The 14,724-nt window shown below is 45.1% G+C and overlaps 6 protein-coding genes across 8 annotated transcripts; 3 read left to right on the top strand and 3 right to left on the bottom strand.

Moving 5' to 3' along the window:
* Window positions 1–1,275: 1,275 nt before the first annotated feature.
* Window positions 1,276–2,730, top strand: FOIG_16362 (uncharacterized protein; the record flags this gene model as incomplete). The annotated part of the gene is made up of 5 exons (XM_031217803.1): window positions 1,276–1,327; window positions 1,395–1,588; window positions 1,647–1,768; window positions 1,828–2,020; window positions 2,086–2,730. 5 exons carry the CDS (start codon window positions 1,276–1,278, stop codon window positions 2,728–2,730), a joined length of 1,206 nt encoding a protein of 401 aa, XP_031052515.1.
* A 161-nt stretch (window positions 2,731–2,891) lies between these two features.
* Window positions 2,892–3,580, bottom strand: FOIG_16361 (uncharacterized protein). Its single transcript, XM_031217802.1, has one exon. The coding sequence runs from the start codon at window positions 3,524–3,526 to the stop codon at window positions 2,939–2,941; it is 588 nt and encodes a 195-aa protein (XP_031052514.1). The 5' UTR covers window positions 3,527–3,580; the 3' UTR covers window positions 2,892–2,938.
* Window positions 3,581–4,911: 1,331 nt separating this feature from the next.
* On the top strand, window positions 4,912–7,174 carry FOIG_16360 (uncharacterized protein). Its single transcript, XM_031217801.1, has 2 exons — window positions 4,912–5,416; window positions 5,468–7,174. Exons 1-2 carry the CDS (start codon window positions 5,059–5,061, stop codon window positions 7,114–7,116), a joined length of 2,007 nt encoding a protein of 668 aa, XP_031052513.1. The 5' UTR covers window positions 4,912–5,058; the 3' UTR covers window positions 7,117–7,174.
* Window positions 7,175–7,813: 639 nt separating this feature from the next.
* FOIG_16359 (uncharacterized protein) lies at window positions 7,814–10,244 on the bottom strand (the record flags this gene model as incomplete). Its single annotated transcript, XM_031217800.1, has 3 exons — window positions 7,814–7,840; window positions 7,896–9,714; window positions 9,796–10,244. 3 exons carry the CDS (start codon window positions 10,242–10,244, stop codon window positions 7,814–7,816), a joined length of 2,295 nt encoding a protein of 764 aa, XP_031052512.1.
* A 1,467-nt stretch (window positions 10,245–11,711) lies between these two features.
* FOIG_16357 (uncharacterized protein) lies at window positions 11,712–14,526 on the bottom strand. 2 transcript variants are annotated; one of them, XM_031217797.1, is made up of 3 exons: window positions 12,551–14,526; window positions 12,433–12,498; window positions 11,712–12,288 (listed from the first exon to the last, which is right to left on the bottom strand). In XM_031217797.1, the coding sequence occupies exon 1, from the start codon at window positions 14,242–14,244 to the stop codon at window positions 13,087–13,089; it is 1,158 nt and encodes a 385-aa protein (XP_031052509.1). In that variant the 5' UTR covers window positions 14,245–14,526; the 3' UTR covers window positions 11,712–12,288; window positions 12,433–12,498; window positions 12,551–13,086. The 2 variants fall into 2 exon arrangements, with proteins under 2 accessions (XP_031052509.1, XP_031052508.1); XM_031217796.1 differs by having other exon boundaries at window positions 11,712–12,498.
* On the top strand, window positions 11,748–14,469 carry FOIG_16358 (alcohol dehydrogenase). Of its 2 annotated transcripts, XM_031217798.1 has the most exons (3): window positions 11,748–12,711; window positions 12,770–12,865; window positions 12,919–14,469. In XM_031217798.1, the coding sequence occupies exons 1-3, from the start codon at window positions 11,862–11,864 to the stop codon at window positions 13,008–13,010; spliced, it is 1,038 nt and encodes a 345-aa protein (XP_031052510.1). In that variant the 5' UTR covers window positions 11,748–11,861; the 3' UTR covers window positions 13,011–14,469. The 2 variants fall into 2 exon arrangements, with proteins under 2 accessions (XP_031052510.1, XP_031052511.1); XM_031217799.1 differs by having other exon boundaries at window positions 12,770–14,469.
* Window positions 14,527–14,724: the final 198 nt, after the last annotated feature.

Here is a 14,724-nt window from a genome sequence, read left to right as displayed (position 1 = left end):
ATGTGGTCTATATACTTGAGGTGGTCACGGAGTGACCTGCGCGGTCACTATGTGATTCCGAGAATCACTGGTGTTTTCAAAGTGACTGTCGTGACCGGATCTTGGCGGTCACTAATGGAATCTCTTAGTCTGTAATGATCATGCGTGATTGGTGAAAAATGTGGGGTACACGTGACGTAACCGCTAGGATCGTAACATAATATATATTAGGCTTAATTAATATAAAGAAGTTTTATTAATAGCTAGTAAGCTAGAACTTATAAAAGTGCTAATAAATATATTTTATATATTAAAGGTAGTTTTACTAGAATAATATAATATAAGGTTGCTATTAGTCTTAGAATAATATGGTCCTAGAATGCTGTTAGTCCTGTAAATATTAGTCCTTCCCTGGTTAGTAGGTTAAATAAAGAAAATTATAGGGTGCATGTGATATAACCGCTGGGATTATAATATATAGAGAATTCTCTAAAAGTCTAGTAATATGAATATAGCTTATTTAAAGACTTATGTAGATAATATTAAATCTTAATTAATTTAGGCTTAAAATAAGCTTTTATAAGCTTATAATAACCTACCTTGAAGGTGAAAAGTGGGGCGTGCTGCTCGCTTGTTTGTGCTACTTGCTTATTGTGTATGTTAGCCATTAAATCCATATCATTAACCCCACCGGTTAAGCAATATACTATCTTACTAATATAGTAAGTAATTTTTTAAGCTTAACCTTGATTATACATTACGGCTATCTTATGTAAGTATTAGTACTGCCGGCTGCAGTGAGAGGATATATATAACTAATACCCTATCCGGTCTCATTGAGCTTTGAGTTGGGGAACTCAAAGTACATCACAAGGAGGACGGAGGATCAGCTCCGTAGACTCCAGAAGCAGGCACAAACTATGTAAGAGGCTCAAGCCACAGAAGTCGACATGGCAATCCAATCCTGTTTTATTAAGTTAAAAATAGCGTATATCGGGCTTGAACAAGCTTCACGGAGTGTTTGCTCAAGAATGGCGAAGACGTTATGACGGCTGGTTGATGTCACAAGCCATGCCATCATGATATCCTCCGCAGACGTGAACATGACGCATTTCATTTAGTCGATATTCCAAAGCATGTGAATATAACTCTTCTTATTCAAGACCAAATGATATATGCCAGTTCAAACCATTGTATGGGTTTACTGGTCAACCCAAGAAACCAACTCTAGCCAAATCTTTCAGACCGTTATTCGTCCGTAATAATATCATCATCAGTGCACCAGCCGTGGTGATCATGCCTATCCAGGCCAACAGTGCTCAGCAATCCGAGCAAGACCTTTCCAAGTGTAAGGCCTGACAGATCAATAAAAAGTACCATCTGTTAAGCTGATTGCCCATACTGACTATTTCTAGTGGCTTCCACAATTCAGCAAACCCTCGAAGAAAATATTTCCTCAAACGATCGGAACCTAGAAGGAGAGAGAGGGCCGTTAAAGGAGCTCATAGGTAAGACAACGATGAAAAATAACATCAAGAAGGCAGATGAGTATCGCTCTAATAAATTCGTTCCAATAGCTCACCAAGATAGCCTCTACAAGTACATCAATGTATGTTTTTGGTATGCACTCACTAACTACGAACATGATTGCTTATATTTGTCTGTAGTGGGAGGATCCAGTTCGGACCCTCGGGTCATACCTCGTTGCTCTGAGCATGCTGATTGGAACGCACTACCTACCTCTTACCCAATTAACGGTAAAGGTTGGAGCCGTTGTTTGTGGAAGTACGTAATATTTTGACTGCATATGACTCTGAAGATGAACACGCATTGACTCTGTCCCATCAGTAATCTCTCTGAATTCGTCAGCCGGACATTCGGCCCCAACACCTTTCTCTCTCGCCTTCGACCCAAGGAGTACAAAACGGTCCCAGAGCCGATCCTCAATGCCACACTGAGAGACATTCATGACTTTATCCAGTATGCTGTCGTCCAAGTACAGAAGGTTATCTTTGGACAAGATCTGGGCAAGACCTTTGCCGTATGTTATAACGCAAAATACTGCTCACCGGTGTAGACAAAACCCCCAAACTAACATTTAGGCAGGCTTCCCTTGGTTTCACCGCTGTGTTCTGGCTAATGAAGGTTGCATCTCCGTTTTCGCTAGCCGTGCTGGGCTTGAGCTCGCTCTACATCGCTCCCCTCATTAACTCGCCCCAGGGACATTCTATAGTCCAGGATGCAACGGCGCGTGGTAACGAGCTGGCCAGCGCAGCCAGTGAGAAAGGAAACACACTTGCTGGAGATAGCAAAGCCAAGGCAACGGAGCTAACTTCTAAAGCGCGTGAGACCGGTGGAGGTGTGCAGCAGCGCGTTAAGAACTTGGCTCACAACGGAAAGCAAACCGCCAACGAGCTTTCTACTCTGGCCAATGATCGTGCCACAGATGTATCTCGTGGCACCAATGAAAATGATGAAAGTCTGAAGGACATGGGCATCGACGCGATCAGCAAGGCTCCAAGCATCGCGAAGCGGGACTCGGGTGACGTAGAGCAGTACGCCCTTGACAGGGCCTATGACGACTACAGATACGACACCCGTGAGGAAGAAAACAATGCCTCACAATTCTCGACTGGCATTGATGACACCCCGAGGCAAATGGCGCCTCACAGTACCACCGCCGACAGAGCCCACTACCCCAACACTGTTCTGGAGAATCAGGATAGTATGGCATCTTCCATGTCAAATTAGAATGCAGGCAGGCAGATTAGATCTGTTCCTAATACGCACCCAGGCATTAGGTAAAAGGCGACGCAGCTGCAGAGCATTTTGAACAGGTCTTGAGTACTATTACTGCCACAAACCCTGGACCAAGGCACAGTGATTAGTGAATGGGACGATTCTATATGCTTATTAGTATAGAAATCCAACTATATATAGATATCTGGTTCTCTTCTATCTATGAATCGCTTAAAAGTTTGAAAGCGATATCATCTGCCCGCTTGTCTAGCTTCATCGCCGCAATAGCTGTTAATAATACCATTTCTACATAGTATACATCGCAAGGTACAAACAGAAGGAGTTGCTTCTCACGATAGTTCAAAATGCCACCGGACTTGATTGTAGCAACTTTTTCACCAGACGCCTTGTATAAGGACAACCCAGACCCTAACAAAGAGTCACCCTTCCATACCAGACGGCCATAACTTGGATGTTCAACGATGAACTTGGTACCGGTGGTGCTATTTCGGATGAAGAACTGCGAGCCGCGTAGGGACAAGTTCATAGATAAGCCCATAAAAGCGGCTTTGCATTCTCCGACAACTTGTTGCGGATTCGGTTCGCCTCGGTATAGGATGATTGTTTTCTTGCTTGTCTGAATCGTGTATGCTGCAAGGCCGTCTTGGGGTTGGTCGATAGGGGAGACATTGGTTGTGTCTGAGTCTTGCGAGCTCTGGCGGAGTATGAAATGATGTGTTGGGCTAGGTTGAGTGCTGCTCGTTGAAGAGGATGTATAGTAAAGCAATTTGTTTGCGAGTTCGTTCATTGTGAGGTGGAATGATGGCAGTTTGGAGAGTGGGCGTTGTATTTGATGTAGTGGATCATTTGAGAATCAGTGTTAACGAGCCTTAAGTAACCTATAAAAGTGGCTGTGCTCACTACCCTTGTTTACTTTACCACACGATTACGTTGTTGAACTTTGTAGAAATGAGGCGAAGCTCATTTAGCTTTCCTTAAAAGGTAATACAACCGTGAGGCTGAGGCCATGGCTGTCACAACTAACCTACTTCAGTAAGTTCTGGTATAATAATAGTTAATATCATGATATGATTGCAATTTTATCACCCTACTACAAGCCATGTGCGGCGTATGGATGTACTGCATGCTGGAGAGCTTCTTCCGCTTGCATGCCAGTTGTCATTGGTCTCTTCGCCAAACAAGATCCGTGCCTGCGAATCAGACTTTATTAGCATAAAGGGCGTCATATCGGAATAATAACCGGTAGATAGGCGTTCTATTATGTTGGAACGACGAATGTTAGAACGCAGCGCTCCAGGAACGGCCCATCCCTAGGACTTATTATTCCTTATATAATCACTTTAATATATAAAACGCATTTATTAGCACTTTCATAGAACTTAGCTCACTAGCTATCAATAAGACTTCTTTACATCAATAAGCCTAACACGTATTACTTAATCATAAAGCGACGTAACACTTCAAATCGCTCAGCATCACGCCCTACGTTATCTGCCAACATAAACCTGGAATGGACTAGTTTATCCCTTGGAAACCACAACCGTCACACCTGCAGTATAGACTAGACCCCGACTATATTAATAAAGATGCCTTTATAAATAATATCCTTATTATCCCAACTAACTAAACCTGGCATTACCTGCTAACCACTAGCTGCCTTATTATAATTATAAAGCTAAATAATAAATTATATTAGCATAATATCTTAATTATTAGCACTATTAACTAGAAACCGGCATATTATATTAGATATAATTTTAAAGTAATCTAGGCTCTCCTCCTTAGCCCTTTTAGAAACAACCGCTAATAAAATACACCGCCCTTCCATAGCCTCTCATCACATCTATTATTAATCGTCACTGACGTTGTACCACGTTCTAGCCCCAGATCCCATCCATGTTCATTGTAGAGTTTACGCTCAGCTATGTAGCTCACAATGTGTCCAGGAATTGAGTATAATTCACCTTGGGAAATGGCGTCATGTCATATTTGTGTTCCCATCTGGACTACCTATAGTAGAGCTCCTCTCCCGTCTATTATTTTGTGAGCGCTATTGCCCCAGTGTTGCGATGGAATTTAACAAGTCTTGTATCCTGCTGCCATTCTCGACCGCCTTCCTAAACGATGGGTTGGCTGATTACCCCGCCCCTCAAACTATGCTGACCACTTTGAGTGATGTTCCAGGACTATAGACAGATTACTCATATGGCTAAGATCGCTTGAACAAGAGGCGCAAAGTCTGGTGTATATGATACTCCCCCGTGCGCCTCCAACGTACCCTCATGACAGCCGATATACCAGCCACTCCAAAGCCGCATAATGTCTTCCGCGTTAACAAAGCCGTTGGAAACCACGCCATGCCAGCCAACAGGACCTCCATGTCCAGTGTGTCATTCACTAGTCCTGGAATATGACACAACAATTAGAGGCTTGACTATACCTATGAGCGACCTCAAGGAGTCAGCCAATGCTACTCCATGTTACACTTGTGCTCTCTTATGGGAGGCGATTAGCACAACTGTGAAAGAAGAAACAGCTATGCCAGAGGTGCTATATGAATCAATACTCGTCGAAAGCAAACCGCCAAAACACCCGGGGCCTATGGTTGTCCACCTTTATCCTGATCCCGTTGCACATGCGATCAGTGAAAAGACTTTTCAGCTATACACAACTGATGGTAGGTTATGTAAGTCCCTGCCTGAAAATCACGATATCTGACAGAATGCAGATGACGTGTCTTTGCCCTGGGACTTGATCGGCCAGGGTTACCATATACCAGAATACGGGTTATCCCCAAGCTGTGTGTCATTGGCGCGCGAGTGGCTCAACGCATGTGGCCACGCCCAAGGAAAACATGCGAACTGTACCAAGACCACCATTTCAACGCTACCAACACGGGTTATATCGGTTGGAAATGACACAGCATCGCCCAGGCTTGCGGTTACTGAGCCAAACCAGCAAGCACACTATGCAGCTCTGAGCCACTGCTGGGGAGGAAGCACGCCGACAATGACCACTTTATCTAATCTAGAAGCATACACTATTTCGCTCCCTACCGATCTTCCACAAACTTTTGAAGATGCTCTAAGAGTGGCTCGAGCGCTGGAGATACCGTACATATGGATAGACTCCTTATGTATTATCCAGGATTCTCCAGCGGACTGGGAACGTGAGGCCTCGCGAATGGCTCAAGTATATGCCAACGCCTATGTGACCATATTTGCCGATGCTGCGCCGGACAGCATTTCTGGCTTTTTGTCGCCACCGTCACGAAAGGCTCCACAAAGGTTCGTTGTGCCATGCAATAATGACCAGTCCGGCTCAGGGGTCGTACATATCCGAGAGCGTGGGTTCCTAGCCCAGCAACTCCCGTATCATACATGGAATAGTAGAAGAAGTGGTTCAGGTCAAAGCAAGCTATCAACGCGAGGTTGGGTGTTTCAGGAACGGTTACTGTCACCGCGGACCCTCCACTTTTCGCAGAACGAGATGGCTTGGGAATGCAGATCTGTCTGCGAGTGCGAATGCTCAGCGACGTCTCTGAGGACCCTTCGCACCACAAGCGTCATGAAGCATTTCCTTCATCCTCAAGATCCCGATGCTTCCTTGGCTGAGGCGAATTGGAGATCTGAAATCGTCCCGGCATATACGGAGCTAGACCTCACCTTTGCGACTGATCGACTGCCTGCCATCCAAGGCCTGGCTAACGCTACCCAAAGGCTCAGAAGTAATGACGAATACATTTCTGGACTTTGGCGAAAAACCATAAAGGCCGACCTTTTGTGGTATAGAAATGCAGCTGATGGTAATAATCGAAGAATCAAGGATGGGGGTGCTCCAACATGGTCGTGGGGATCTGTCACTGGGCCAATTTATTACACAGACAGGGTCACACCTATTGACTCGAATTTGCAGATCTTGGACATTATAACCAGCGAGGAGCAAGCTCCGGTCCTTGTTATCCGGGGCCATCTCGTCAAAGTGGAACTCGACGATCCTTACAGTGACAATGTGTCCTTGGGTCCGGATGACGAGCTAAGAGTGGAATGGGATTGCGCGGGGGATCTACCGAAGTTTAACAAAATATCCCTGTATTTCTTGGTATTTGAGGCAGATGATGGAGGACCATTTGGCCTATTACTCAGTGTCGACCGAACCGATCCAACTGGTCAGCAATTTCGAAGAGTCGGGTATGTCCACGGGCATAGCATCTCAAAGTGGCGTCGCTCATGGGGTAGTGGTGGTTGGGTATCTAGTCCGGCTAGCAGTGCGTCTGACACCTCAGGTGGAATATGGGAGGATGCCAGTAGGGATGGGGCAAGAGAGTGGGTTGATGAAATATTTGATGGCGAACCTACGACCTTTAGGCTGATATAGTGATTATACGTATTTTTTTTAGATGTTTATCTCGCCTCGATTGTTGCAAATTCGAATTCAGCAATGCTATATGTAGTGCTACAAAGACTTGGACCCCAAACCGAATTGACCACCCTATGGATAACCGATTCGGCTTCCAATTGTCCCGGGGAGTCCAATTCATCTGTCGTATGGCAATGGTAAATACAATATTTCTTCCTACAGAAGCGTCATAACTATATTCTATGCTTGTTACTTGGGGCATATGTTGATCAGGTTTCAATGTTCCTGCGCCGGGGGAATCTCGGCTGACAGTAGTTGATCCATGCGGGGAGAAACTAAGATGAATAGATCTCATTCTTTCGTATAGAAAGCTGCCAATCCTTGACTTAACACTTGGGCCTTCTTTTTACCACTGTTTTCTTCCTCCTTCTTCCCTCTCTATTGAGGACAATAGCTAAAGTCTTTCGTGTACGGGCGAAAGCATTTCTGTAGCCCTTGGTTTGATGCCGAGACAATGCCCTAAGATAACAACGCAACATGTGCAGTATCATGATCCTCTGTTGTTTGATATGAGATTCTAACCGAAGAGACAAATGAAATATAATCAAAGGATGTGTGCTTGGATGTAACACCAAGATAGCGGCCTTAGGCACTGAGCTGATAGGTAAACACTCAATCATGGTACTCAATGCTCTCCAACAAGCAGTATCGAGTCTCAAAAGGTGAATATCGGGCCAGTATTCTTCGATATTAGTTATACAGCGCTCAAACAGCCTCGGCCAGTCTATTGGCTTGACGCTCTCTCTTTGGCTCCATATCAGAATCGAAACCGCCATAGGATTACCAGCAAGAATTGCCATTCGGATTAGGCATGAGAGCTCATCTAAATCCCAGCCAAACGATGAGTCTTCGCTAAGAATCCTTTCCATAAGATATTCTATTTCATCGGCTGCACCAAAAACTCCCCATTGCAGACGAGGGGTTGAGGTCACGAGTAGCTCAAGTACAGGAAACCGGGTTTGTGTGTTGTTGCGTGGTAGGTCTTCCTGTCGTCGCCAAAGCTTGCCTCCGTTTTTGATAAGCATCTCATGGATACGTTCGTAGAGTGCCGGTGGATCTGTCCTATCATCGAGTTCGTGGAAGAAGTCGATCCTGCGATAATGTTGCTTTAGTAACTTCTCTCCTACATCCGCTGACCTTTTGGGGCATGTCTTGGCTAGATCAAGCATTAATTCCTGCTGTGACATGAAGTAAGGAAGGGATCCTGCCCAAGTCATGTCAAGTCCTAGTGGCGCGTTGTTGATACAAAATGTTGCGTTCCTTTCTCGCATAAATTGCATGACTGCCGAGGCGACAGCCAACGTGCCTAGCTTATCCTCTGCCAGGTGACCTAACACCGAATAGCATTCCGAAATAGCAAGCTCTGCATGATGTTGGAAGCCTCTTGGCAATCGAATTGCTCCACGAGAATATTTGTGTAGAGCCAGGTGAGCAAATAGCATGGGCAAGTATGGCCATGCTGACTTTCCTTTGCATCGAGAGCAAACAAGACTCCTAGGACCGTAGTAGGAGAAAGGATCCATCTGACACAGGAGCTTTCCACAAAGAAGGCTTCGATCCGTCTCGGGTCGACAGGCATGTGATATGCCCTTGTAGGCCCCAGATATTTCATTTCTACTTCTCTGATCACGGGCGAAGAGAATCAAAAGCGGAGCAGCTGTGATAAGGTTCCCGCGCTCATAGAGCTTTTTTCCTTCGTTGAAACGGACGTCCATGAGCGATGGAGACGAAACAAATGGATTTGAATTTGGCTTGTTAGTAGATTCCGGATTTGTGCGAAATATGGCCTGGAGAACAAGCCGAGCATCTTTATTCGCGGAAGACTTTGCTATATCCAGGTGGCCACTTTGCAGAAGCTGCTGCCTCATGTCCCGTATCCACTGAAGGGCTTTGTTGTTACCCATTCTTTTCATGAAGACCACTGCGACTCTGGAGCAAAGGTCCTCAAGGTCCAAAGTAATGAGATGTGCGGCTGCTTCTGACACCGTATTTGGTTCATTACAGGGACCTGACGGTTGGGCAGTCAGGATCTGCCTGTGACCTTTCGTGCTTCCAGAGTTCAAGACAGAGGGGTTTCCTGCATCGCTTTCTTCTGCGATAACATTGTCCCGCCAATTGAAAATATTGTCTTTCTGCCTCGAAGACAATGGCACCCCAATGAGAGACATGGTAGCAGTCGCTTTCAACACTGAGTTGTATACACTTGATGAATGAGAATTTGAATTAGGAGATCCTTGGTGCCCATCATGATCTTGGTAGCGGGTGTCTCGATTTTGTTTCCGACTGTTTAATTCGGGTTCGCTATCGAGAGACTTTCCAACAGTCGTTGCACTCGAGAGCACTTTACCAGCTAAACAAGCCAGCTCTTTGCTGTCTTGCATTGTTGTCATCGCTTGCTGTCCATCCACCCATGGTAGGTTGAAATCGTTTGGTCGTATCTGTATATCCTCAGCATCGCGACGCAGTTCATCGATCCTGTCTTCGAGGTTCAGGACGTGGTCTGTGAGGACCTCGCCCTGATCCTTGTACGAATTCATCCTGTACTCATTGAGTTCTCTACTTTGATCAGCTCCTTTCATTTCAAGGCTCAAGTGACATAGCTGAAACTAGTCACAGAAATTGATCGAAAAAGCTCACATTCCCAAAAGGATCGTCGGGGTTTGCATCATTGTTGCAAATGTCGACATCCGTTTCCGGAGGTGTTCTATAGTAGGAGCACTCTTCTCCCAAGCCAAGCCCACGCGTAGCCGAGCCTTTATTCTGCCGCCACCACGCTCAGCTGTATTCTTGATGTAGTCAAAGATATACCGAAGGATCTGTAACGTTTTTTTTGCATTGCTTAGAGTAGCTCTGACATCATCAAGGCTCATTCCATCAGGTAATGGTACTCCCGAGTTCGATGCTTTTAGAACGATGTTCTCGAACGATATGAGATGTAATCGCATTTGTTGAATTTCCTCGTACAATTCTTTCAATGTCTGATCTTGGTTTTTAAATCCCTGATATACATCGTTGACTGTTTTCAAACCTTGCATCACGACTCCGGTTAACTGCAAAACTGCAGCTACGGCACCCAGAGGCTCCATGATGTGGCTCGAGAGAAACAAACTGGGGTGATTGTATTGGGGGGGTAGGGTTGTCTGGAGGTAGCTCAGAAGGACCGCATGTAGCAGCACATAACTACTTTTATGTTACTCTCGGCTGAGGCATACAGAGACAGCTAATTGATGTTGTAGCCGGAACAAACTGCCTCGTAGACTGCCTTATGGTAAGCCTTTCGGACAAAAATATGCCTTGCATTGGGCGCCTCAGCTTGAAAACGCAAAATACAATTCGATTGGTATATATGCTGATACTGTGCAGCAGAGGTGGTGTGGGAATAACGGAACGCTATTGGCTACACATATGATGTGACTACGATTGGGCGGCAATGTGCAGATTAGAACGGTTGATGGCATGTACGTTGGGCACTGTAACGGCGGTTGATAAAGAAAAGGTTGGATTTAGACAAAAGAATGTCTAATCATCTTCGGCGCGATGCACAACTGTAACCTTACTGTTTATAGATAGCTGGACTGTTGTGTTAGGAAGAGCCTACGGTTATGGCGCCTTTGTGATATGGAGAAATATTAATAGTTAATTTGATTAAATTACTGACAAGTTAATTATATTTTCATTAAAATAAATTAAATACTTCTATATTATAAAAGTAAAATAATTTAAAGTTTAAAAATATATATATTATTTAGAGTATTTATTTTTTATAAAAATAAAGATTATTAATTATAATACTAAAACCTTTCAACTTTTTAAATAATATATTATTTAAATTGTATTATTTATTTTCCTTATAGTATTAATATATTAAATTATTTGATTTTGCTATATTTATAGCTTAAAACTACTTAGGATGCCGTTTTGCTATAACTGCTTTACCAGTGGAAATATCTGTCAGAGTCAACTGGTTTGGTGATAATTATAGTTATGGACGAAAAGAGTAGTATGACCATTACTATAAGGACAATATACACTGGAATAAAACGCAGAGAAGGTCATTTTGTCGCTTGGGAATAACCAGATTAGTTTGAGGAGGAGTTTCGGAATTGGAGAAAAATAGATCAGCTGAAACCCGGTATTCTCGAGACAATTTTGAGGAAGATACATACGGATAGACCCTGTTCATGTGGGCGGTATTTTCATCTGCCGACATATTCGTATACAATCCCTGAAACGCGGCTTGCATCTGGTATGCAATATCTGCTCCTAAGTATGTCTCATGAGAATCATGAAGCTATGATTCGATAAAATAGGTGATTCACCTACTGGGACTTTCCGCTTTGAAGTCATCCGATTGGTTAATGCCTGCTAGCTCACAAGACACTTACCCCTGGGGCTGAAATTCATTGCTACGGTTACTTCCACGAGGCATTGAATCTCTAGCGATTGATCGTTATTGGTGAAACTGAAGATGTTCATGCGTTGTGCGGTTCCGCGCCCGTTACCCCGGACTTTTGCGGCCGCTACCCCGCACGTTCACAGCGGCCTGATCAATTGCCTGATGTGATGCTGACATCACCTGCCAGGTCAGACCACTGCCGACAGAAGTGATATAATAATGCCAGGGAGATCTCATGTTTCTTCTAAAAACTGTCAATTGACAACTAGAAACCCCATCGCTCCAGCTCTGTACTCAAATATTAAAAATGAAGGCCCTCGTCTACGGCGGTAATAACTCTGTTACCCTCCAGGATCGTCCTGTCCCCAAGATCTCTTCACCAACAGATGCGATCATCAAAGTCACCAAGACCACCATCTGCGGAACCGATCTGCACATCCGAAAAGGCGATGTCGCTACCTGTGAGCCAGGAAGAATTCTAGGCCACGAAGGCGTTGGGATCGTCCATTCCGCAGGCCCATCTGTCGCACGATTCAAAGAGGGCGATAGAGTCCTCATCTCTTGCATCTCAAGCTGCGCGACCTGTGAATACTGCCGGAGGGGGATGTATAGCCATTGTACCTCTGGTGGCTGGATTCTCGGTAACACAATCGATGGAACTCAAGCTGAATATGTCCGCATTCCCCATGCCGACTCGAGTCTCCACCCTATTCCCGATGGGGCAGATGAGGCGGCTTTGGTGATGGTCAGCGACATCTTCCCAACAGGTCTTGAAGTTGGTGTTCTCAGTGGCAAAGTCCAACCTGGAGGGACTGTCGTTGTTGTTGGCGCTGGACCGGTCGGCTTGGCTGCTATTATCACTGCCCAGTTATACTCGCCTTCCAAGATCATAGCCATTGATACCGACAATGCAAGACTGGACGTTGCCAAGAAACTCGGCGCCACTGATTCAGTCGTCAGCGGCGAAGATGCTGTGTCTCAGGTGATGAAACTGACAGATGGGAAAGGTTGCGATACCGTCATTGAGGCTGTTGGTATTCCTGCTACTTTTGAGCTTTGTCAAAAGCTCATCGCAGTTGGAGGCGTGTTGGCAAACGTTGGCGTTCACGGCACCAAAGTGGATCTTCATCTTCAGGACCTATGGATCAAGAACATCTGTAAGTGGCTTGGCTCTCTGATCTACCGTTTGACATGACACTAATGCACGTCTATCAGCGATCACTACGCAGCTGGTGGATACTGTTACTACCCCCATGTTGCTCAAGCTAGTGCAATCTGGCAAACTGCAGCCCTCGCAACTAATTACTCATCGTAAGTTCTCCGGCTGAAGTCCTATATATCAATACTGACGAGTTCCAACTTAGATTTCAAGCTGAGCGATGTGGAAAATGCTTACAAGACATTTGGCGAAGCATCGAAGCATAACGCTTTGAAAGTACTTATCGAGGTGGATTAAACAGAGATTCTAAAATACATGAGACATCCATTCTAGATTTTCATTCCCTTTGAATAAAACCAATATTGGCGGAACACTAAGCCCACTTGCCAACCAGAGCCATGATTCCAGCACCTAGGAAAAGGCAGATGATCATAAATCCTAGGCGAACCTTGTCATTAGTCCTCTCACGATTGAAGAGGAAATCTCTAGCAATCATCTCCACAAAACCAGTATAAATAAGAATTCCAGCAGAAATAGAGTCAAAAACACCATTGACCAGGTTTGCAGTGTACGATGAGTTGTCATACGTCTTTCGAATACCGAGACCAATGGCAATGGCGATAGGTGTTGTTAAACCGTAAGCGAGACAGAGAAGCCATGGCATACTGCGAAGTCGGTTTGGGAAGGGAATGGCACTAAGTCTGGCTCCAATACCGAGGCCTTCGAAGGACTGGTGGAAGACAAGGACTGGGAACAAGGTGTCGAAGTCGGATGTATCTGCGACACCCAGGTTCAGACCGATGAAGACGCTGTGAAACAGAACACCGAATTCGAGAATGAGGAAGGCCGCGATTTGTGTCTTGAATGCAAGCTTGGTTTCTTCAGAATCGCCATCAAGGTGTTGAAGCTCCTTGAAGTCTGCATAGCCACCACGATGCTTCTCTGACGTAGCCGCCTCTGCATCGTGCTGGCCATTGATCACCAGCCTATTCGAGTTCGAACCGTCGTCAGAATGATGCTGATGGCCATCTGCCCCGGAAGTAGTAATAGTATCCTCAACCCCAGAATCATTATGCTGAAGCCCATAGCGAGATTGAACATAATAATCGGCAAGAAAGTCGAATAGAAACGTGAACATCGCTGCTGAGAGGGCAATAGCAGGTGGCCAAGAGTATGTAGACCAACCGCCAGTCATGCCAACACAAGACGCTGGTCCGATCTCTGAATAGGCAGGATCGAGTAGGTGAACAAAAGCAGTTGCGATGATGACACCGGAGCCGAAGTATCGTGCAAAGAGGTAGACGTAGAGCGGGATTCTCAGACGTGGGATTCGTGTTGCGACGACGGGGAAGAAAGTGACTGCGGTGGAGACGACGAGAATGACGAATATCGACCCGATTCTGATACCAAGTGGGCCATCGTATTGATTTCCAGCGGTTGTCAGAAAGCAGGTGATGAGACCTTGATCAGTGATAGACTGGAACTCAGTGAGGTTAACCCTCTCAGGGTCAAAGTTCGTAGGTCCTGACATTGCGACTCAACAAGGTATAAGAAAGTAAAGATAATCGATTCAAGGAAGCTTAATCAATAAATAACCGATATGCGAAATGCTGCATTCTGCCCAGAGGAATCGAGGTTTATATGGCTTATCCTGTCTCACAATTAAACTTTTCAAATGCGCAACCTCTCAAACAAAAGGGCTCTCGTAGCCGGCCGATATTGCCGGCCACTTGCCGTTTTGCCGTGTTTCTCGGAGGAATAGAGCAATTTGTAGATAGGCCTGTCGTGATTTAAATACTCGTGAACCTTGATGGTTATGAGCTAAGAATGGCTTACTTATCTTAGACTCCGTATTGGGTTGTCAAATCGGATCTCGGCACGGAGTGTCAGACGAATTGCACGTTAACGGGAATAACGGCTGAAATATTTTCAATTGACTGATCATTTGCAGGAGTGAATTAAATGAGGTGACCTTGTTGAGTTTTGAGTGAGAGGACCGTGTTTGATCAAA

The sequence above is a fragment of the Fusarium odoratissimum genome (assembly GCF_000260195.1).
Source record: "Fusarium odoratissimum NRRL 54006 unplaced genomic scaffold supercont1.77, whole genome shotgun sequence".
In the NCBI taxonomy this organism is placed as follows: Eukaryota; Fungi; Ascomycota; class Sordariomycetes; order Hypocreales; family Nectriaceae; genus Fusarium; species Fusarium odoratissimum.
The sequence above is the reverse complement of the archived record's forward strand: the minus strand, read 5'-3'. Positions and strand labels throughout refer to the sequence as shown.